We start from the raw sequence: 26,005 nt of genomic DNA, 5'->3' as shown, positions 1-26,005 counted from the left end.
TTTGTATTAACTGTTAGAAGCATCAGTAATGAAGGTGGTATTTCATTAGCCAACTTGTAAAGACCTGGTGTAGTTTAAGTCAGAGTGTGCAAAGTTTGAAGTCTTAATCCCCTTTGGTCAAAGTCAATATATGTAGCTGTCTAATTGAGCATTCAGGCTTATAAATGTGGTCAAAGGCTAGCAGAAGTGTATACTCCTTACACTACCTATGCTTCAATGCTGGGGGAAAAGAAATGGAAAGAACTGTACATGTACATGCTTACAGTGCCATACTCAAAAGCTAGGATGTGTTATGTAACTACCAGGTATAATGGGTTTCAGTGTTTGTGAAGACAAAAACATTCAACATTGAGGCTATTTCTTAGCTAAAAAGAAATGCTAATATGGAAAAAATTGTATTTTCTAGTTTTTAGTATGATACAGCCAATAAATCGTGCCACAATGTGATGCCACACCAGCTGTCCTCTGATGGCCAGTAGAGTGTGTGAGTACATTCTTAGTATCTCTTGTGAAATACAGTTGAACAATGTAATTATATTAAAACATGTGCAAAAGGTAAACACCAATTTCTTCTCAAAAAATGAGAAAACCTATTTAACAACAACACATCACAGGATAATGCAAAAAATTACATTAAATGTACTGTAGTGTATAGTGCAATGATCACATGCAAAACCACCTGAAAAAAGGATGATGACATGCATACCAGTTGACGAAAAGTAGCGTGACCTGAATTCTTGATTGAAGAAGTTTTGGTGCTGGTACTTGCCAACCACTCCAAATTGGTAGACAACCTTGTAGCATCATATGCAAATTAACCATAGTGCTTACCTCAGGTACTGTTAGCTGACTTAAAAGTATCATGCTCTACCAAATGCACCTTGACACAAAATCAACTCAATGAAGACTGACCACATGTCTTCTTGACTACATGTGGACAAGGGAAACTGTTTCACGTCTGACCTGGAAGTAGTTCATTACTCATCTGGAAACAGCACAATTTGTAAAAGAAGGAGCTCACACAGTATCCTAGAGCTCATCGACAAGAGAGGAATTCACAGGAGAGGGATCATACCTGCTAAAGGCTGTAATATCAAAATATAAAGTAGTGGGCATATTCAAATAAAAAACTGTTACAAACTTGCAAACCATATCCAAAAGGTAAGGAAATTGTAATCTGCAGCACAAAAGATGTAAAGAGACAGAGGGAAATATTGATTCCATAGCCACAACAAAATTGTAAGCTATGGTCAAAAATAAATAATAAGTAAAGTAAACTAAGCTACTGACTGTCACGCATTGGCACTAACAAGCCCAGAAGATTGCTCATGACTGCAGAATTACACTGAGAATTAAGAAGTAAATAATTACATTGCGAGTAACAGAAAACTGTTTTAAATTAAGAGTAGGTATTGACTAGAACAAGGAGACAGTCCACAACAAACTACTTTCCTCTCCTCAAAATATAACAAAACCATTAACAACACTTTGTACTGCAAATTTCTAAAATCACAAATTATTTTAAATAAATGTGATAACAGCAAAAATGAAACAGGGCGATCCTGTCAGATTCATATTAAAAAAAAAAATAATTGAAATTCTGACATTTATGAGAAAAGCATCTGTTCAGAATAATTATTCTGCAAATATTATATTTAAATCAGCTTCATTTACCCTAATTTATAGCAGCATTAGACTAAAAAAATGGAGGAGGGGAGGACTAAAAAGTTCCTATTATGACCACCTCACAGTTGACACTTGATTACCTACCTGTTATGATGCATGATGATGCCACATGCCTATATATGTTTCAAAAAATTTTTTTAAATGTACTATGATATATTTTAAACAGTTACGTATATCACTTGTCAACTTCTTTCAGAGCTAGCACTTTCACAAACAACAACACAATCAAGATGGGTAATGGTAGCTTGTTTCATGCCACAATACACATTATGGAAAAGATTTATATTGCTGTTTACTGTAATTGGACTCTAAAATTATTGAAAAATAATTTGTGGCATTATCGTCAACAAAAATACACAAACAGTGCTGCCCTTATTTGGGCTGACCAAATATCAACCAACAAAAACAATGAGGGTTGTCATACAATCTCCCTCTCCTTTCTTCATGCCCACCCCCAACATACATGACACCACACATTTAAAACCTGATAACAATACATGGATTCAAAATTACAAAAAAATAAATATTGTGAAAATTATCTTCAACAAATTGATGCATAACAGTGTAACCCAGATATGAGAATAAATATAAATGAACAAAACAATGTGTGTAAATATGGCTACTTTCCTGTCACAACATGTATGCACCATTGGTCTATATAAAAACTTTTTTATATGGATTGAAAATTATTACATTTTTTGTGAAATTATGTTTAAAACTACAAAGCATTAAGTTTTTTATGAGGTAAAAAAGGAGGGACATAAATTTACCACTAAAACTAAAGGTCTAAGAAGTGCATTCTTCCTGACACAATAAATATGATTTCCCTCTATACGCCTATTGGACACAGCAATTATTATTTAAAAAATATGGGACTGTCTTTGACAGATATGAACACCACAGTGAAACAATTTTTAGTGATTACACTGGCAAAAATTAGCAGCTGCTAAGATTAGTTACTGTCGTATCACAACACAACACCATGCCATTAGTCAATATGCCTGTCAAAATCAAATGGGCAGCAAGATTATTAAAAAGATATTCACTGGCATTATCTTCAATAGGTATACAAATCACTGCAAGATAAGAAATCTCCTACCTTTTAAAAGTTGTTTTAGGGCTAATCATTTTATACTTAGGCATGACAATGATAGAATAACAGATTTAAGATAGATATACTTTTACAGGACACAGACATTCATTAATATCAACAAAGAAACGTATTTATTTACAAAAGTAAGGTCAACATTATAAAATTTAAAGTGGGGAATTTTCAAAGTGACATTTCTCAAGATTACTCTAACATATTTCAAATGTATATAGTTTCATTTTTCAACTGGAAGTTTACTTGATAAACATTCCACAATTTACAATTAAAAATATATTAAAATATTTAGTTAAATATTTAAAAGTGTTTATTTACATGAATATATACAACGGAGTTTGGCCAATGTGCTAAATAGTTATTTTAAAAATAGCTTGTGTACAGAAAATATATTACAGATACAACCTTCATATTTTAAAATCTTTATTAATTTTTTGAAAATGTTGTGAGAATTTCACATAAAGTAATAGAGCTCCATGTAAATCTGTACCAAAGAAAACAGACACTGCTCACTCCTTCACAAATTTGTACCCTCACCTGGTGCATTACTTCAATGGACATCCTAGTTTATCTTCCTCTAACATTCTTATTATAGTCATTCCCTGGTTTCTTCTTATAACAATACTGTTACTTCTAATTTGCTCTTTTTGGCTTGGAAATATAATATGAACGTCACAGAAATAAAAGCTTTTGCACCAGAAAATATGTATCAGATGGCTTATTTTATTCAGCATCTATCTTGTTCACACCATGTCAAGATGATGTCTCTTTATTCTTTGACAAATCAGAGCACTCTCTTATAGTGACTTGTGTGTTACTGTTCTTCAGCTCACTATTTGAACTTCGAATTATACTCAAAGCTGATTCACCTCCAGAAGAACTGTGCACTCCTCTGCCATGACTGCCACCTGTGCACGTGAGAGAAGATACCACTTTACTGACACTTTCTTTTTCCTTACTGCTGCCTGCTGCATTATCATGTTGCATGCTTGATGGCTGAGTCTGTGCATTGTTTCCCCGTAATATCACCCCAATTGCAGGCACAGCCTGACGAGAAAAAACTGTTGATGTAGGTACACTGACATTACGTGTATTATGAAATGTTGTACCTCCTCCATATGATTCATGGACAGAAATGTCAGACCCAGAGGCACTACAAGTTGTATGTAACTCCAAACACTCAGCAACTTTTGCCCGGCAGGTATCTTGTGGTGCAAGCTGCTTAGTCATCTCCAAATTTTTAGAAGCAGGATAGGTCTCACCTGCAGAAAGCATAAATTTTGACTTGCTTTCACACGCAGTGCTATCAATCTGACGTTTGCTGGCAACAATCTGAGTACCAGATACTTTATCCAGTTCAGAAGAAACAGGTGTCATACTTGTAACTCTGGTTTCAGATGTCAATATTTTATTCTGGGTTAATTTATCATCATGCACAATATCTGGCCTTTTATTGAAACTGATAGAGTGACTATCATGTGCTGCTCTCATGTCAACTTTCATAGTGTTATTTTTACCACCTATTATTACATCACGTTCGGGCAAATGACTGGATGACTCAGGAGAACTGTGTACAGAACATTTATTTTTGTTCTTAATAAGAGTTTCATTACCTTTATTACTGCAGATATCACTTAAAGGTTCTGAATCTGCAGAGATGAGATTTTCATTAGTTAACCCAGAACCAGATAGTGTTTCCTGATTTCGATCTTCATAGAGGCGGCCTGGAGCAGACTTTCGGACAGACACATCAATGCGGCCATCAAAATCTATTGTAGATTCTGAAAATGCTCCAAAAGGTGGACTCTGTTCATCTTTGGAACCTGTAGGAGAATCTTTTTCTTCTGCTATGCGAGGCAAGTGTTGGGAGCCCCTATCACCAGATGCAGATGCTCTAAAGTCACTAGAACTGTGTTCCGAGCAAGGATTAGGATCAGATTTTCTTCTTTCGGGATCTGAAGGTGAGGGAACGGAAGCTGCAACTCCAGAAGTTAAGCGAGGTGATGCCGATGAAACTGTAACCTTGGGTGGTGATGGCTGACACAATGGTGACACAGATGGTGGTGCGGGCTTCTCTGCACTTCTCGGATGCAAGCGATCAGGTGAAAGGGCCCGTCTCAGCAGTGGTGAACCTGGTTCAGCTCCCTTTGGTCGACCAAATCCCTTTTTCGCTACTGCTCCTGTTGCGGGCACAAGAGGTTGTCCTGGACTGTATGACTGTGTTGTGTTTGAGCTACCTGGTTGGTGTCCAGCAACAGCAGGGAATGCCAAGGGGCTAGGTGAGCGTGTGGGTGAAGAAGGCAACGGTCCTGGAGAAGGAGTTCTTGCCAGTGGACTGAGTGGAATATGACCCACAGACTTGCGTCTCCCAGGTGAGCGAACGCCTTTAGCTGATGTATGCAGCTTATGTTTTAGACCATGTAATGTTGAAGGCCTTTGGAAATGAGGTGCTGGTGGTTGTCCACTACCATCTGAACCAGAACCAGGTGAGCTCGACTGTGAAGAAGTTGCTGGTGACTCCACAGATGCCGAGCGATGTGGTGGTATAGGCACCGTAGGTGGTGAACGCAATGGTGAGGATGGCCCAAGCTCTGTAGGTGGTAGTGGTAGTGGTCGTGACATGGAAAGTGAAGTTAGGCTGCGACTTGGTGTCACACTTGTTTGTGCAGGTACACCTGCCGCCAGCTGCAAACAATAGAGCAACACATTTATTTTTAATGAATCTTAATTTTATTCATTATGCTTTCAATAATACCATAACCAAATGTTTAAAAGTTGTTGCTGCGCTACGCCACATATGATGTGTTCACTTGCCCCCACCCTGTAACTCAAACGTGAGGAAACAAAACCTACTGTTTGTTCATAATTGTAAACACATGGCTGATAACATTTTTATTCTATTTTCTTTTAGGTTTGAAATAATATAATGTATTATAATCTAATTTTTCTTGTCCTTAAACAAATGAAACACAAACCTAAAAAAATGGATAAGTTCTTACAAACCACAACAACGCAGAAAAATGCTTAGGATTAATAAATGATAAATATTATACATGCTCCCTAATTAAATATTCTGATCAATTTATTTGTTTTTAAGATATTATTTTAATATCTTCTTTTGATCTGAATAAGAGTTCATCAAAGCTTGTAATATATTTCTTAGCTTTCTTTACTGTCTTCCAAGGCAAGCACACTATTTACAAGTTTTTGTTAAAGATCTGTTTGTTGTCCATTTCAATCCTAAAACAACTGTGTCACACAGAGCTATGTATCCTTTAGCCACAATGACAGTTTCACTGTATTGAACAAATGCAATCCTACAAAAAGTTTGTTAGTTCCAACCCTTTTCAAACATTCCTCCCACCTCCATTTCTAATGTTGTATGAGATGGACAGTTAAATTTTACATGTAAAATAACTATCATTATGAAATGCACTTAAATCTTGACAGCCAAATTGCCACAAAACTAAAAATGGATTACCCAATATTTGAAACTTCCTCGCAGATTAAAACTGTGAGCCAGACTGAGACTCAAACTTTGCCTTTCGTGGTCAAGTGCTCTCATCTGTGTTTTAATCTGTCAGAAAGTTTCATATCAGTGCACACTCCTCTGCAGAGTGAAAGTATCTTTCTCTACCCAATATCTATATCATCATCGTTGTCATCGTGGTGACCACCAACACTATCAATGGTAGACGATTGGCACACTTTTACTTTTCATAGTACTAGTTTTCTTCTTGTGACAGTGTCATAAAATATTAAATTACATTTATTACAGTGTTTATTTCACAAATCCATAGTGCAGGGATCTTTGAGAATGGAGACCGTGTCGGCAAGTAGATTGGTTCAAGGCATGCTGATTGCTGGTAAATTTTGACAAGATACAATACAGACCACTATATTTCACAGAATTCCTGAAAAACCTACAACCCTATGAAATCTTGAATTTGAAAATCGACACACTGGACTTAATGAAGAGCTTCAGTCTAACTACACTTGCAATACATAAGATGACAGCTATAGTTAACTTCAAATTTGCAAACTAGTTTATTCAGCATTTTTCCATTTAGCAATGAGTAATGGAATTTTTTTAGGTAACTCAGCTTTCAGAGATGACACTTTCAGAATAACGAAGTGAGTCACTAGAATTAAACCTGGTATCAGTTCTAGAATATCTCGTAGAGACCTCTTTAAGAAGTTTGGAGTTTTGATAACTTTTTCACTTTATGTACAGGGTTATTCATAAGTACCTTCAGAGTTTCAGATGACTGTAAAAACTAAAAAACTTATAGAAAATAGACTCATATTGGTAGATAGAGCATTTCTCCAAGTTTTTAAGTCACTTTACAGGTGCTCCATACAGGCATAATTTCTAACACAGAAAACATCAATACAGGTCGAACATTGTGTGTGTGCAATTCACTGAAGCCACAATAGCAGCCCACTTGTGACAATATGGATTTGTCTGCAGGTTCTGACACACCTTTGCCCTAACAGTGCACTACACAACACCACCACAGCACATATTACAAATCAAAACCTAGAGACATGCTCTATCGATTGATAGGTGTCATTGTTTGTATGCCCTGCAGTTTTCACACAATCATCTTCTGAATATCTTTTTTTACACCAAAATTTCTCCTTGTTGATTTTTCAGGCATACTGCTGGATATTGTCATCTTCCTTGCACAATATTATTGTGTCATAACTCATTTACTTCATCAGGTCTGAGACTGATCATCGGATAAAATGTGCCCATAATTTGTATCATTCTACCTTCTCGCTACATTTGCAATCCACTCCCACAACCCCCACCCCCAGGTATCCATGCTGGGAAGGCAGAGGGTACAAATTATGGACTCAATCCATCCATCAATCAGTCTCATCATCAAGAGTATGGGGAGAATATGTAAAGTATTGTCAAGATGCCAGACAAACTTCTCCAAGGGAAAGGATAGATGCTCAGTTCTCTCACCTTTCAGTTGACATGTCCGGATAGGCAAATACAACAAATTTTTGCTAGGACCAAGTACCATATCAACAACAGATTGGCAAACAAGATCAAACATGAAACAAACATGGTAGGTACTTGTGAGGGAAAGTATCTGAGACATGGGCCAAAGACTACATGTGACTGATAGGGAACTTTTACAACTGTATGCAGCAGACTCACTGACACAGAATGATCAGAACTTGGTAGAGAGTGTCTCCTGGTCTATAAAAGAGTGCACACAGAAGAATGACACAGAAAACAGATGACACACCCATTGTGATTAATTTAAGTGACAAGTAGTTTGATAACATCACACTGAAGATATTCAGCAAGGGCTTCAACTATGCACCAACACCCAGCAACACATGCCTATCTAAGTCTTTATTAGTGCAGCTACCAACAAGATTCCACCAAGTTTTGTGGAGAAAGTTTGCTGTGGAACCTGCAAAGAGATTATAAACACAAAACCAGTGAAATCAAACATCTACTGAGACAAGAGGTTGGTGCTGAAGAAACTCCATAGAGACAGCAGCATTGTGACATTACCAGCAGATAAAAGAAACATTGCACTCATTATGCAGCAAGTGGATTATAATGAGTGAATTCACCAACTTCTTGATAACCTGGCATGTAGACGATTGGAACATAATCACATGTCTGGAGTGGATAGGAAGAAAAGCATTTTATTGAAGGCAATCGGAATGCCAGACATTGTCATTAAAGGATTATGGTTAGAAACACCAGTACCACCAAGGCTGCATCTATTACCTAAACTGAACAAAGAAGAGAGATCATATGCATCCAATCGCCAGTAACACTGGGGTGGCAACATACCAACTGACTATGTACTTGAAGGTACAGCTGAGAGCACATGTTTAGGAGTGCATTCACCACATCTGTAGCTCAGTGGGTTTCATAGAATGTCTTAAGAGCTTACATTTCTCAGAAGTGGACATAACGGTCAGTTTTGATGTGGCCTCCCTGTTTACCAAGGTGCCACTCAATGAACTTTTGGAACTGATTGCTGAGAAGTTTGATGATATTGTGATGGGCCTATTCAGGCACATACTACCCTCTAGCACTTCTTATATGATAGCAAGTATTATGAACAGGCAGAGAGAGTAGCCATGCACAGTCGCCTCTCTCCAGAGGTTGCCAATCTACTCATGAAGGTCTTGAAGGAGGAAATATTAAAATCACATGAGAAACTCCTACATGCTTCATCAAGTATATGGCCGACACCTTTCTGATTTGGTCCCATGGTAGGAACAGACTCAATCAGTTTTTACAGTGCCTAAGCTCATATCATCTGAATATAACATTCAGCGTGGAACTTGTAAAGGATAGTCAGCTACAATTTCTGGGTGTTCTTGTCAAATGAAGAGTGGGTGCTTTTTTGGCCACAGTGTATATGGCAAACCAACATACACTGACATATATCCAAGTAGCTGCCATCGTCCAGCACATAAGAATGGGGTCCTAAGACAGTGGTACACAGAACACGCTCATTATCAAATGAAGACAGTTTGATGTTAGAGATGGAATATCTATGCATAGTGTTCTGAAGAAATGCATACACTGACAAACAGTCTAAGAAGGTCATTCACACAGGCACTCAACCATATGACAAGGGAGAAGAGCAAGATAACCCCAATGCTGTGGCTTATCTGCCCTATGCAGGATCTATCTCAGTCAAAGTCCACAGGATGCTGCAAAAATATTAGATGAAGCATTTGTCTAGTTCACCAACTAAGATCAGAGGACTACTGGGGAACTCTAAAGATGACCTTGGTTAATGAAAGCTAGAAATTTATAGTGTACTTTGTCAGTGCGCCAACAGGACAAATGCAAGACTTGTCCACATCAGGTGCCAAGAACGTCAACACAACACACTTTTACAAGCAACTAACTCAGCCATCAATGGACACTGCTTGGAACTTGATCATTCCATGAGCTATGAAGAGATTAGAATCCTGGATCAGAGGCCCAGATGTTTAGACAGCACAGTGAGGGAGTCAACTGAGATTTGACTGATGGATAACCTAATGAATTGGGACATGGGCAATCAGCTGAGTAAAATTTAGGGTCCTGTGCTTGCAGAACCCATCAGCACAGAATCCTCAGGCATATTGCCGGTACAACGGATTGACAACAGCATGTCCCAGGATGATCCAAATAGGAACTGACCACAAACAGAATACAACAAACTTCCTGGCAGATTAAAACTGTGTGCCGGACAGACTCGAATTCGGGACCTTAGCCTTCGTTGGCAAGTGCTCTACCATCTGAGCTACCAAACCATGACTCACGACCCGTCCTCACAGCTTCAATTCCACCAGTAACTCATCTCTTCCAGAAGTGCTAGTTCTGCAAGGTTCGCAGGAGCTTTCCATGTGAGCTCTGATTTCTCTTATTTTATTACAATAATCATTTTTCCCTACGTAGGTGGGTGTCAACAAAATATTTCTGCATTCAGGCAGAAAGTTGAAGAATGAAATTTTGTGAAAACATCTCACTGCAGTGAAATTTGCCTTCATTTTGATGATTGCCACTCCAACTTGCATATCATATTTGTGGCACACTCCCTCCACTTTGCGATAATACAAAACAATCTGCCCCTCTGTCCTATCTGATAACAATCTCATACTGGGCAGCAGTACTCTGGCAGAGGACGGACAAGTATAGTGTAGGCAGTCTCTTTACCTCTTACATCTTCTAAGTGTTCTGCCAATAAAACACAGTCTTTGCTTTGCCATTCCCACATCATCATTTATGTGATTGTTCCAATTTAAGTTACGCATTATTATAATTACCAGGCAGTTAGCTGGATTGACAACCTTTAGATTTGTGCAATTTATAGTGTAACCGAAACTTTCTTTTCGTAGTCATGTGGATGACCTCACACTTTTTTTATTCAGAGTCAGTTGCCATTTTTCGCACCATACAGATATCTTGTCTAAATCAATTTTCAATTCATTTTTATCTTCCAATTACTTAACAGACAGTGCTGGACAGTATCTGCAAAAAATTAAACATGGCTGCTGAGACTGTCTCCTAAATCGTTTATACAGATCAGGAACAACAGAGAGCCTGTAACAATTCCCCGGGGACTGTTTCAGTCAATGACTTTCTGTCAATTACTACAAACAATGATCTTTCTGACAGGAAACCATGAGTCTAGTCACACAACTGAGATGATACTCCATAGGCACACAATTTGATTAGAAGCCATTTGTGAGTAGTGGTATCAGAAGCCTTTCAGAAATCCAAAAATATGAAATCAATTTGAGATCTCCTTTCTATAGTACTCACTACTTTGTGAGAATAAAGAGCTGCTTGTGTTTCATAAGAACGATACTTTCTGAATCCATATTATGAGTCACTAGACAGTTACCTTTGAGGTAATTCACAATGTTCAAACACAGTATATGCTCCAAAATCATACTGCAAATTGTCATCAGTGATATGGGTCTGTAATTCATTGGATTACTCGTATTTCCTTTCTTGAGTATTGGTGTGACCTATGCAACTTTCTAATCTTTCAGTGCAGATCTTTCATCAAGCAAGTGGTTATATATGGTTGTTAAGTACAGAGTTATTATATCAGCCTACTCTGAAAGACATCTAGCTGGTATAAAATCTGGACTGGAGCACTTGCCTTCATTGAATGATTTAAGTTGCTTTGCTACACTGAAGATATATACTTCTAAGTTACTCATGTTATCAACAGTTCTTGATTCGAATTCTGTAATATTTACTTCATCATCTTTGGTGAAGAAATTTCAAAAAACCATAATAAGTAACGCCACTTTAGTGGCACTGTCATTGGTAATGTTACCACGGCTATCGCAAAGCGAAGGTATTTATTATGTATTGCTGCTGGTGTAACTCACATATGACCAGAATCTCTTTTGATATTCCACCAGATTTGGAGACAGAGTTCCACTGTGGAAACTATAAAAAGCATCTCTCACTCAAGTTTGCACAAAATTTCAAACTTCTCTAAAACTTCGCCAGTCTTGGGGATCTTACATTCGTTTGAAGTTGGCATGCTTTTTTCGTTGCTCCTCCAACAGTGTTCTGATCAGTTTTGTGTACCATGGGAACCAGTTCCATCTCTTATTAATTTATTTGGTATAAATCCCCCCATTGCTGTTGATACTATTTCTTTAAATCTAAGTCACATCCGGACTACACTTACATAGTTAATTCAGAAGGAATGGAAGCTGTCTCTTAGAAAGATGTCAAGCAAATTTTTATTTGCTCTCTCTCTTCTTTTTAAATGGATATATTTTGCATTTATTTTTGGTGGGTTTGGATGTTACAGTATTCTGTCTTGCTACAATGACCTTGTGGTCACTAATCCATGTATCTGTCGCCATGTTACCTATTTGGTTGGGATTATTTGTTGCTAAGACATTGCATATGTTTTTGCAAAATTTACACTTCAAGTGGGCTCCTGAACTAATTGTTCAAAATAATTTTTGGAGAATGCATTTTGTATTATTTCAGGTGATGTTTTATGCCCACAACTGAGTTAAATGTGTATTTTCATCAACATATTGCAGTCACCAGCAATTGTAATTCTATGAGTGGGGTACCTATTTCAAATGAGACTCAAGTCTTCTTTGATCTGTTCAGCAACAGAATCATTTGAGTTGACGGTCAGTAACATGAAGCAATTAATAATTATTCCAGTGGTCAAGTACAACCTTTACCCATACTAACTCAGAGGAACTTTCCACATCAATTTCACTGCAAGATAATGTACTTTTAATAGCAACAAACACACCATCATCAACTGTATTTCATCTATCCTTTCTGAACACCATTACATCCGTTGTAGAAATTTCAGCTGAACTTATATCCAGATTTAGTAGCTTTCAGTACCTACAATGATTTGTGCTTCAGTGCTCTATGTTAGTGGCTGGAGCTCTAGATCTTTCCCAACACAACTAAAACGATTTACTACTATAATACCTACGGTTCCTTGGCCTACCCTTGTCTTCTGTTTGACCTGCACTCTTTGATACTGAAACCCCTTTTGTTCTTTCCTGAGACACACTAACCCAAAACACTGCCCAGTCCATCTCTACACAGTCCCCACTACACACACAGCCTTCACCGGTGTGTAGTGGACCCCTAAACTATTAACCAAGACCCAATACCTCACCACTATATGGTGTAAGTTGAGGAATCTGCAGCCTACACAGTCACAGAACAAACAGAGCCTTCGATTCAGACACTCCACTCAGCTCTGTACTAAAGGTCCGCAATTGGTTCTGCCGATGATGCTACAGATGGTGAGCTCTGCCTTCATCTCAGAAGCAAGACTGGCAGTCCTTACCAATTCAGATAGCCCCTAGAAACAAGAGAATCTCTTCCAAATCCAAAGCAGCACACATCATTAGTAGTGACATGCCACCACCTGCAGTTGACTGCACCCTGTACCCTTCATGGCATCCGGAAGGATCTATTCCACATCTCGGATCACTGACTCCCCCCACACAGCAAGCACAAAGAGTGCACACTAGACTACTTCCTCTCCTCGACAGTCATGTCCCTCAGGGGCACCATTACAACCCTAAAACGGCAGCTCCCAACTACCAATAATCCAAGCCTCTGTGATTGTCTGAATCTTGCAGGCTGAGAGGTTTCCTCAGAAACAGAACAAGCAGCTGCATCTGGTTATCTGGTTCAGCGTCTTTATCAGCCACAGATAGTGCCTTAATCCTGTTTGTCACATGAACTGTGGAGGTCTTTCAATCCCCCCCCCCCCCCCAATCGCCCATGGGTGAGGGGTCGGTTTCAGTGTGGGCAGTAACTGGAGCAGCCACAGTAGTGGACCAATCGGGGGACAAGTGGTACACGCTGGATGTCCTTCATATCCCCATATCTGGCCTCTTGACAGTTACGCCCACTGGCAACAACTCACACCGCGTGCCCAAAGCCAGCACCACATAGAGCTGCGAGCACAGTGTCTCCACTCAGCCTGCAACTGAACATAGCATTCTCAGTGCCTGTCCCTACTCCCAGAGAGTTCATTTACACTAGAAATGAACTCCATGAACATGTTTAAAAAAATGAACAAACATGAGTTCTGGACGAAATTTAATATTCAAAGCTGTGACCATTTTTAAAATTTATTTTATTTTTAAAATGTAGTCCTTTTTGATGTATATTTTAAGTTTTTTGTAGGTTACAGCTCCCTTCTTTATATGTACAGGAAGCAGTTTTTGAGTGGTTGAAATTGGGTCTGAAACAGCGTTCCGCCACTGATTTTCACTAAGTGAACACTGTTTTAGCTTAATAATATATTATTCCTGATTATACCATGCATTGTTCAGCATAGTGCATACAGTGTGCAAATAATAACTGTTTATAATGTATCACAGTGGTCCGGGTGAAGTTGAGATGAACAAACTGACATATTGGTCTATCAATCTGGGAAACAGCCTCAAACTAGTCTCAGAAAGCCAGCTATGCTACATGGTATGCGCACCGCAGGAGATTTTTACTAATTTGCCATTTGAATATTAAAAGCCCCTTGTTTTTGCACTTGCAAAAATGTAAAATTGGTTTATGAGACTTTTACCTAACAATATTGTTAATTTTAACAGCACAGTATTAACATTTTCTTGCTATGAAGCTACTGTGCTTGTAAGGGATAATAAATTGAACTGTAAGCACAATTAGTTTTTGTAAAACATTTACAAAGTCTGTTTTCTTTTATTACTCCCATGGTAAATGTTAAATTAATAATGTTTACAAAATAGTTGATAAAGCTGCTGCCATGAGAGAGAGAGAGAGAGAGAGAGAGAGAGAGAGAGAGAGGACATTTAAAATCCTGTGCAGTGTGTATACACTGTAGCTTATGTGGATTTTGTGAGGCAACAGAGGTTATTTCCTAAAATGTCCTGTATCATATAATTCATCTTGATTTCCCATGCACCACTGTGGTACACAGTAAACAGTTATAGTTTGCATCCTGTACATTTGCGTGCCTATTTGCTGAGATGTGCAGCCCTCGTTTCCTATTCGCATCTACTGTCAGTAAAAAAATTTAATATTACTGAGGTCTAGAAGCTTCAGTCTCCCTCTCTCTCTCTCTCTCTCTCTCTCTCTCTCTCTCTCTCTCTCTCTCTCTCTCTCTGTGTGTGTGTGTGTGTGTGTGTGTGTGTGTGTGTGTGTGTGTGTGTGTGTGTGTGTTATTTACATGATTCTTGAAAATTTAATGTTCTGTTACCATAGAAAGATTCCTATTTAGGATGCAGTTCAGATTTATCTGTGATTTGTATGTATTCATGTAAAAAAACGAAACTACATTCAGTATTAAGAATTGCCTTTCATTTGCAATCCTGCTCCTAAAATTGTTGCCTGAAAAAAACTGAATAGATGACAGATTGGTTAACACACCAAACGCTTCAGAATATTAAGAGCACTACATATGCAATTCAGCTATGAGACAGTTATTTCATGTAGAGTCAAGAACGTGAATATAAGCTGTATGTGGTTCCTACAATCTACCCACTTACAAAAACAAATCACATATATATCACTTTTCTGAAGAAGCAGCTAAGGATTCTAGTAACTGTTTGAAGGCACTTCAGGGAAATAGATGAGATGATAAATGTGTATCACTTTACTTTGATAGCAAGCCTCACAGTGGTTTGCTTCTTTGAGAACAACAAAGATAATCTCAGTAACAATTTGACTTCAGAGAAGGAGCATTAGCATAAAACACAATTTACTCTTTTTTTGTGCAAGTGAGTTATGACTTTGGGTTTCTTATCTGATTTATCAAAAGCATTAAATTGTATGTACCATGTTGTACATTTGCTCAAGTTAAAACATGGAAAACTAGCCATTTGTTCATTTTGTACTTGAAAAACAAGTTTCAACAACGAGAAAACAAATCTGAACCTGACTGAGGATCTGAAGCTGTGAGACTGTTGAAGAGGTGGGGTGTTGGGGATGTGTTGCACATGGTTTCAATCTGTCACTGAGAAAGATATTGAAAGGAACAAGGCTGACTTAGTAAATAGGGTAGTGCACATGATCAGCTGGTGGCTTACACAAATGATCACTTAACTGCAACAAAACAGCGCATAAAATTTCTGGCACACTACTCTTGTAGATGCACAATTTTATTACCAGTACATGATTAACTAATCAATGAATCAAATATTTCGTATTCTTAAGTGGATCTTCAGTTCTGGGTATCAATGTCTTCCACAAAAAGCCATTGTGATGAATATTTATTCACAGAAAACTAGTTTTGGTCAAGAGATCATCTTCAAGCAACGGATTAACACTATATCTACTTGATTCCTTGGGTCAAATTCATAATTTTTTTAGCTGCAAAAGGTGTCACATACAGGTGTCTATCACCTCATATATTTTTCATCAAGGTCAGCTTACTGTATGACTTTTGCCAGATAGTATGGTCACCACTGTAATGGACTTAATTTTTGCACTCAGTGACTGATGAACAATGTACAAGATAAAAGATGCATGTATGTGACACTAAGGAATCTTCCTTAAACTTGGTGTAGGTTTATTTATCAGACTCGGCTCTCTCTTACATTGAACCGAGGTAATCCATGACATGAAGATCGTTGCTCGACTAGAATTAGTTGTCTGTGCATAAATATTAATTACAACAGCTTTTTGTGGTCCCATGATGCTGTTCTTATTTTCACTCTATTATATTCGATGGTATTGTGTTCCAAGTTATTAATGTGCATGAACAATGTTCTCTCCAAATAATTCTGTATACTTCCTTAAGGGACTTCTTTTGTTAATAACATGGGGCCATTTAAAACGGACTGCAGCATGTAGCACTATGCAGAGAAACGAACTTCACACCGGTAGTACTTCCTTAATCTTTTTATGGAGAGGTATACATTTCAGATTTCCAGTTGAGTTGAAAAACATGTGTGGAAAATAGTATACTGGCTAGTCCCAATTTAAAAGATTAGATGTGAAACACTTGTTTTATTCTACACAGAGATGCCTCACTGTAGGCCAGAGCCTGTTGCTACTTTGTTTTACTTATTTGTATGTGCTTTTGCATATATTTTGTTTCCATGTATTTTACTAGCATCCTATGAATTACGTATGCACAACTCATTCTGTGACCGAGTGAATTTGGTGACAAAGGTCCCACAGTACATGAGGGAGAGGGGTGAAGGGTATCAGCTGGGATAAATTTACGTGAAATTAAGGGAACTATTGGAGATCAGCAGCAGCAAATCTGCTTGGTGGGAGAACAACTTAAGCATACCGTTCCACTTTAGTGGGAGAGCATGCAATCATAGACAAAAAGTGTTCTGGTGTTACATCACATAGTGAATCCGGACATGACATTAACTGGTCAAGTTTCCTATCTAATCAGTGTCTTACCAGAAGGTGTGTTTCTAATACTGCTCCTAAAATATATTACCTTGGTAGAGGACACATTCATACTGGTCCACAAAGCTAATGCACAGTAAAAATTGAATCAAAAGACTTCTTTCTCATTTTTGAATGTCATATCTAAAGTAGCTGAGTAAGATTATCAGGCTCCTTATCACTAATATGACAGTGACAAAACATATACACAGACTTCTAACAGCTATGAATCCTGAACATGAATGGCAAGATATAGAAACAGTAAAAGTCGATGCCAGGCAGCAGACTGTAGCCATGATTATTCAAGAAGATATGCGTTGATAAAGTCCTATCATACCATAAATGCACTTCAAAGAATGGAATTAATCATGTCAACCCTGTCCAACAGCAGTTAGAGAATAGTTACACTATGTACTAACTCTTCTTAAACTAGTCCTTTTGCAAATTTGAACACTGCAGAAAATCAAACTTGAGAGGCTAATCTAGCACAGTCATTCAACAGTGTCTGCTGTGGGTAGTTCTTCATCATTGATGACGCTGTTACTGCACCATCATTTATGAGACAAGTTCCAGTCAACAATATCAGATGGCCAATTAAACTTTGAAGCTGCATGTAATTTAAAAATATATTCTGAGTCACGTAGATAACTATCTCCATCATTGTGGAACAATGATTTCAACATGTAATGGGTTTTACAGCAGATGTGGAACGTAAGTAAATATAATGACAAAAGATATATGAGAGTTAGATCAGTTACATAACAAGGAAGGTAGACCGTTGTACACACTCACTTTTTTTACTAAGCTGCTGTGGCAAGCAAACTACTCCTATATTTGCAATGGTTAAACAATACATAATTTCTGAGGCCACCTCTAGAATTACGCAACAGCCAAGTGCAGTCCTGGTGACTGACAGGATACACTATATCCAATGGGAACTGGACTAGGTATTAAGGACATTACTATAACTACATCTGAAGGTACCCTCAAGGACACCATATACATTACTGACAATATTCACAGTGTAATGACAATGCCTTGTAACATGTAAACATACAGTATCTTATTAACAGAGAGAAACTGAAGAATTTGTTTCCTGTCAAAGATGATCTCAAACTTAGGAAACAAGGTGTGTATGAGATTCTATTCCAGTGTGGAATGTCCTATATTGGTCAGACATGTTGTATGGCGCAAGACCACCGAGATGATGATGAGCATCATACATGCCAAGGCCCAGCAGTAAAATCTGAAATAGAAGATAATTACATTAACACAGCATGGTACCCTGCTGTACAAGAATAAAAAGGTTATATGTTCAGTCTCATCCCTCTGGGGCTGTGAAGAGCTCTGGACACTATTGCTGTCAGTCTGCATGCAACCTGGGGACATTTGTGCAACTTTTGACTGATGCTTTCACAAGAAGACCATTACAGCATGGATACTGGCAGCTGCTATGTGCTAGCAGTAATTAGCAGCAAACCCAGATGATGTCAAGCAACTGCCTTGAAAGATACTTTGGAATTTTCACAACATGGACCAGTTGCAGACCCAAGGGCCACATATTCAAGAAATCTACTGGGAATGCCTGAAGAGTCACATTTGAAGAGCTGTTAGTCCTGTCTTGGGGTACTAATTAAGAAAACAGATACACATGGTGTTTCTGCATCAATCATCATTAACTGAGCAAAACCATGATATAAGGATTTTTACCCACTGGCAAGATCTATGACACTTCTGGCAAGATCTATGACACTTCAGACGGTTTAAAAGTGTTATATGATTTCTACATTATCCATAAGCTGACTGGCTGCTAATACACGGAGAAAAGCTGACTGAGAATAGACTGCTTTGTAATACCTCATACCTCTCATACATTCAAAACTTGGTATTTTGTTCTATAACACATTCACGCCAACTTTAAATGCATAATGGAAAAACTGCTTCAAAGACTCACATGAAGAAAGTGCCTTTGTATCTGGGCGACACTGTGGTGTGAATGTCATGTTTCTGTTAAGAATATATTGAGTTACAGTCAAGATATCTGGCAGCACCAATGCACACTTGAGAAACACACTGTGCCCCTTTTCTCACGATAACCACAACTGATGTATCTGGCTGGTTCTTAATATCATTGAGAATGGTCTCTAAGGCAAAACCTAATGGTACAGTAATGCAAATAAATATCAATTTCTGATAAAAGCTTATATCTCATATGGAAGAATAACTTAAACCTTCAACAAGTTCGTAACAGATGTAGAACATAAGTAAACAAGCTAATTGAACACACTTTTATTTTACATTTTTTTACAGAATCATTGCCTAAGACAACACAGCTTAAGTTGATGAACTCTTACAGTGATTATATAAACAATAAGAATAATATGCAATACATGAGAACACTGATCCTGTGGAAGCTTCTTCAGAAACCTTAGAAATGATATACTGTCTTCTCAATAACCTCTCAACTGTTTTTGTGACCAGAAATAAAAACTTATTTCAGATAAATGATGATACACAAAAACAACATAAGATACCAGGATGAAACAGTGCCACCTGACTACAACTTCACATGACTCGTCACTCATAATCATCTTGCATTTCCCCACATGCCAAAGACAGCATTGTTTACACAGTGTGACAATTTTATTCAGTGAAAATACTGCTCTGATATTACTAAGATTCCCCCCCACCCCTCCATACAAATCATGAAATACTTCCTACTTTACTAGCGCTCACTCTTCAAACTATTAACTTAATTATGTTGTTAAATTAACTTAATTATGTCATGTATTGGAAAATTTGACTCGTTCCACATCATTACGAAATATCGTATTCATGATCCATGGAACTAGTATTAATCTAATCTAATCTGTGTGTGTGTGTGTAACTGTTTTTTTTCTTACTATCCAGGATATAATATTCAGTTGTAAGACTGCTATAAAATTATAGAAAAAAATTAAAAATATTTTATAATAATAAATATCATTTCTTCTTGGAATACAAACTATATTTGTAATCTACAGTATTTTTGCATTCTGTCTACATTACACTTTTGCCAAATTAATAATGAGGAAATTTAGCACTTTTCTGTACCACTAAACAAAGTGACTATACATCTATGCTCCTTCAATACGTTGTGAGAGTCAGAGAGGAAAAAAAGGTTACTGTGAAAATGCAAAATCTTCCCACGCTAAATAAAATGTATACTGTGACAAAACTTTGAGAGAACACGAACACTCTGAATGAATTTATATTCAGTGACTGAGCACTGAATAAAGATTAATGATAATAGTAAAATTATCAAGTGTGTATTCTCAAATTATTTTTCCAAGTACATAGTAATATAATATGTAAACTGGGTCATGTTGAGCAATATGCGTCACAATGTCAATTATCAGTCCGAATTAATATAAAAGTGACATGACTGTATGAGGACGACACTAAGGTACATAATTTGTTACAAATGACATTAAAATGTTTATGCAACTGTTTCAGTTTTTCTCATCCACTAAAGTTACATTATTTGTATTTCGAACCTTATCATTTTGATTGTGACCAAGCACTCCTACTTCATAAGTGTCATTCACTGCAGATTTAATTTTTCATTGCTTCTGTCAATGTTTTAGCGTTCTTTAAAATTTGGATACATTTGTTAGCAACTTGTTTATTTCGAGTAGTATACTCCTTTTTTATTCTGCCTCTTGCATCAGAGTAGCCTGTTTTTAGCTATGTAACTCTGTTTGTTGAATATTCAAAGAAAGCACATTTATAACACTGAGTTAAAGAAATTTAGTTAACGATATGATTTTTTTATCCCAATTTACTGCATAACAGCATTACATACTTGGAAAATTTGTAATTACTAGTTGTTCTTTCGAGCAGGCAGGCACTACAATTTAACAAAGAAAATTAATTATATCATGGGTCAGAAAGGGGAATCATTTTACCTTTCCAGATGTATCACCAAAATTTGTAAAACAATTTTTCTGTGCCACAATAAATTAACATTAGACAAGTTATGCCTGGGCAGGTTGTAAGTTCACAGAATTGGTGCTTTATAGCTTCAGTTATGTAACCCATAGTCAGTTGTTTTTCCAGAAGTACTGAAAGAAGTTTGCCCATTAATTCCTTATTCAAATTGAGGTTAATTTCAGTAAGCTGCAGATGATGAGAATGTGCAGTATCTGTCAACCACTAGCGGAGACTGGAGCAATATTTCACAGACAAATTTTTGAAGTGCTGCTTCATTTATTTGTTCTTCAAATTGACTGTATTTTACTGTATTAATATTTTTAACCATCTTCATTTAGTATCAAATACTAAATAAGCAGCCTTTGTGGGGTGTCAGTAATTACTAATATTTTTCAGCAATAACTGTGGACCATGTTTCAAGAAGGATCTCACTAAACTATTGTCATTGCTTATATGAAGCTTGACACAATGATAAAGTTGGCAACATGCTATTTTCAATTATGGAGACAGAATGGATGATGGCATGAGCCTGAAAACATCCATCTTTAATTGTGAGTGAATGATGAAATCACAATCACATGAAAATTTCCTTCCACAAATTTAATGCGTACAATATTAAGTATCTGGTACGATGAAAAGTTCTTTGATGCCCCCCAAACCAGGTTTGTATAAGAAGAGGGAGGGAGGGAGGGAGGGAGGGAGGGAGGGAGGGAGGGAGGGGGGGGAGGCAGAGAGAGAGAGAGAGAGAGAGAGAGAGAGAGAGAGAGAGAGAGAGAGAGAGAGAGAGAGAGAGAGAATGATATGATAGCCACAAATGAATATTAATTATTTTACTTTTGCCGTACGCACATTATAGCATTGGGCTTCAACAAACATCTGGAGTTTATGTTTCAGATAATTTCTTGGAGTGTCCAATAAGATTTTTTAATACTGGTGAATTTTCAGTTTCAAATCTCTACTGCATGTAATTTGTTAAAGCTTTCTGCATTGCTGAAAAGATCTTTGATCAGAGCATTAGAAAAACATTAAAGCAACAATGAAAATTATTTTTATATTATTTATAGTGACTTTGGATGCAGCAATTCATTTAAAAATATTGCTAAAATGTTATTTTATAAAAATGTGAAGGCCATCTACTGATATTTATGAGGCCGCATTAAAAATCTGCACACAAGGTATCATTTATATATTCATACCAACCAAGTGAAATTAACATATATCTGGAAAGTATACTAAACTACCTTTACTTCAAAGCTCAAAAACACATTGTAGTTAGATTCAAGCTTAATTAGTAATTCATTCTAAAGCAAAATAATTTCATATTTGGTATGAAACACAGTTTGTTCCATCACTATCAGCTTTCCAAATATGTAAAACAACACTTTAAAAACATGCTCACGACAGAAAATTGAAGCAAGGAAGGCTATCAATGATAATGACATCAGACACTGATGATAGTGATCCCTAGCGCAATATTACTACCATATCAAGTTCTGGAAGCAGGAGGAAAGCAATAAATCTAAAAGGATAGAATTTCATATTAGATCTATGTAATTTTCAATCCATGTGTCTAGTATGGCATTTTGTTTCGAATAGTGGTAAATGTTAAAAGATAATAGTTTTATTATCACATTGCTGGTAGCATGCTGGAAATTTATAAAACGTCTTCACACACACTATGGCTGACAAGCTGCATTGAATTACATGAATAAAGCAAATAGTGACCTCAGCTTGTAGATCACTCTACACCTACCCATCAGCATTATTACGAACATCAACAATGGAGAGACTGCACTCTCCAGAAGACAATACACCACTGCCTGCTGCAGCAAGAGGATCGGAGAGTGTGTGGCTGCTAGACACATGTTACGGAAAATAACCAGTGTGATGATGATAACAGTATATTACATGACAATAGTTATTTATATCATTGCTTTACAGACCAGTTGTCCTATCTTTATGCGAGGCGTATCATTTGTTAAGTACCTACAATGTGGTGACCCCGATGAAACTTTCATGGAACAGTTACAACATACAACAGCAACAAGAGCAAATGGAACAACTAAAACGACGATAATAGCACCAGAAACAACTGACTTGGCAGTAACAGCAGCTACTGTGTGATGATCAGCAGCTGCAGCAGCACATGGAAAAATTGGCTGTGCTACAACAGCAACACCAGGAGCAGTGATGAACACAGCCAAAAGCAGAGGGACCAACTATGGCAGAACCACAAAAGTTTCTGAATATGCATTGTCAAGAAAGCCTGTGTCCGTATGCCCTGACATTGCATGCCGGCCACCTGCCACTGAATAACACCAATTCCACTAGCACCCCACATGTGACTCTTCCTGTACCTGCTTGTAACTGCTAGTCTGCTGAGTCTTACTACCTGCTGCAGCCCTCTGAGACTTTCCCCAGTGCCGCAATCGAACTGCAAGGCATTTAGCATACCAGGCCTCTGGATTGATTGTCCGTAACTCTGGTTTACACACAGCAAAAGCCATTTCGTCACTGCCTGGATAATGTGAAACTCCACCAAGTACGCAGACATGGTAGCACTATTAAACAGTCACTCCACTAGCAAGGTTAGCAATGTTACTGCAAACCTGCCTGCCTCTAGAAAGTACAAGTTACTAATAGTGAGCTCATTGGGTGGCTTTCCCACAACACACAATTCTTAGGACAATTGTTGCACAGGGAGGAAACTGGCAACAGGAAGCCCTCACAGTCCCTGTGGAACCTCTGCAACTTGACCAGACCACCTGGACCCATTCCTATAGTTCATACCGATGCCTTGCTTGCCAAAGATGCATTGCACCCTGCTCTCAATTATGCAAGAGACAAAGTTGAGCAAGCTGGCAGAGATCGTGGACAAAGTACTTGAGGCTGCCACTCCACATGTGTTTGCTATAATGCCCACCAGAGACAGGCTAGACGACATCACCTCTTGCCTTGACGAGTTAATATGGCAGGTCACAGCCATTCATGTATACAAATGATGAGACCGCATGCCACCACACAGATGACGCAGTATGTGCTACTCACCCTCACCAGACCAGAAGCAATGTTTTTACCATTGCAGTTTTGGTGACAAAGCAAGCAGGTACCGATTGCCATGTTCCTTGGTGGGAAACGGGAATGGCAGCCTCCCTGACCTGGGAGGCTGGTCTGCCAGCAGCACCCCAAAGGAGAAGTTTACAGTGAATATCAATTTTTGTGCGTGTGTGTGTGTGTGTGTGTGTGTGTGTGTGTGTGTGTGTGTGTGTGTGTGTCAGGCATCTGCTGTGGCAGCCATGACAGCGTGCAAAGCAAGACTTAGCAGCTGCAAATGATTTGCTCATAGGCACATATGAGCTCGTGACTTTAAAATTGAACATTTGTTATTGAAGGTCAATTGAGTAGTGTTTTATAGTCGCAGACTTGACCTGCTCTATCAATGGGCTAGATTTCCTGTCCTTCTATGACGCCAAGAAGGATGTGAGGAATGCTGTGATTTTGAACAGGGTCACATCATTGAAGGTGGCATGTCAGCCCACACAGTGCAGCCATCTCTCAGTGTACTTGCTCACCACTGGTGCATCTGCTGAATGAGTTACTGACAGCCACAGAACCCACCGAAGTTCCACCATCACGTTGCCACTCAACAGCGGGTAACATCAGGAGCACACCTGGTCTTCCTGTTTACTCTAGGCCCATACACCTGGTCCCTGACATACTCGGTACCGCAATGAACCAAGCAGACATGGGACGACCATCGACAAGCAACTGTGCCTTTCCCCTCCATCCGTACCAAATAAACTCGACAGCTGCCACCCCCATTGCAATTATAGAGGACTCAATACGTTGACAGTTGCCAACTGGTACCCTATACACCACATTGGAGATTTTGGATGTCAGCTGGTGGGGCATTAACTCGTCTAGACGAGAGGCGATGTTGTCGAGCATGTGTATAGCTGGCGTTGTAGTAAACAGTTGTGGAGTGGTGGCTTCAGATACTTTGTCCACAATCTCTGCCAGCTTGCTCAAGTTTGCCTGTTGCGTTATCGAGAGCAGGGTGCGATGCATCTTGGCAACCATGGCATATATACATATTTTTCCCGATGTCCGACCTAGTAAAATCCCATACACAAATATATGTGGGAATAGAGGACACCTATCAAATTGCAATACCTATGCTCTTTGGATCACTTTAATTCCTATATATGTTATACGGCCAATGGATCACAGCACAGGCTTTTCAGCATTTTATCAATAAAGTTTTGTAGGTGCTAGATTTCTACTTCACAATCACCGAAGATCTGTTGTGGCATCACCATTTTCAGAAGAACATAAACGACAGTTACGCATAGTTTACCGAAGATCTGCTGCCTACGAAATCCTCATAAATCCAGCTAAATTTATCATGGAAGCTAACAAAGTTTAATTCACTGGTCTTTATGTTTTGTGACCCATACGTATCCACCAACTGAGTGCATAGCTGCACTTGCATATTACCCAGGCTCAGAAACAGTGCACGAAGGGCATCAGTACTTGGGGATGATAACATTTTACATATCTTTCTACCTTGAGCTGTTGAGGCCCAGACACCATTCTATGCCTTCATTGATCCACGCCTGTTATTAGGACTGGTTTTCTACAGGCATCATTTGAAACCTGCCAGACAAGCTTTACGCAAACCAGCCTTTTTGTGCCTCCAACTGCTGACTTCCCCACTAGCAATTACCTGGGGTGCCTCATCCTGCACTTTAAGTGTCATGCTAGAACAGAATATAAATGGGCATTGACAGCCTTTGAATTTCTTCCCCAAGAAGATCACAGAGAAGCAGCAATCTCTGCCACCACGTTACACTGAA

General features: G+C 38.2%; 1 protein-coding gene across 3 annotated transcripts in view; it reads right to left on the bottom strand.

Moving 5' to 3' along the window:
* Nucleotides 1-1,585: 1,585 nt before the first annotated feature.
* Nucleotides 1,586-26,005, bottom strand: part of LOC126470135 (microtubule-associated serine/threonine-protein kinase 2) — a 268,713-nt gene continuing 244,293 nt past the window's right edge. For 2 of the 3 annotated variants that reach the window (XM_050097751.1, XM_050097750.1), the window contains one exon: nucleotides 1,586-5,476. In XM_050097751.1, coding sequence (XP_049953708.1) covers nucleotides 3,545-5,476 — 1,932 coding nt within the window. In that variant the 3' untranslated portion in view covers nucleotides 1,586-3,544. The remainder of the gene's footprint in view (nucleotides 5,477-26,005) is intronic. The other variant, XM_050097749.1, reaches the window with a different exon arrangement.

This window comes from Schistocerca serialis, chromosome 3 (assembly GCF_023864345.2).
Source record: "Schistocerca serialis cubense isolate TAMUIC-IGC-003099 chromosome 3, iqSchSeri2.2, whole genome shotgun sequence".
NCBI classification, from domain to species: Eukaryota; Metazoa; Arthropoda; class Insecta; order Orthoptera; family Acrididae; genus Schistocerca; species Schistocerca serialis.
Note: the sequence above shows the minus strand (reverse complement) of the source record. Positions and strands in the feature narration are given on the sequence as shown.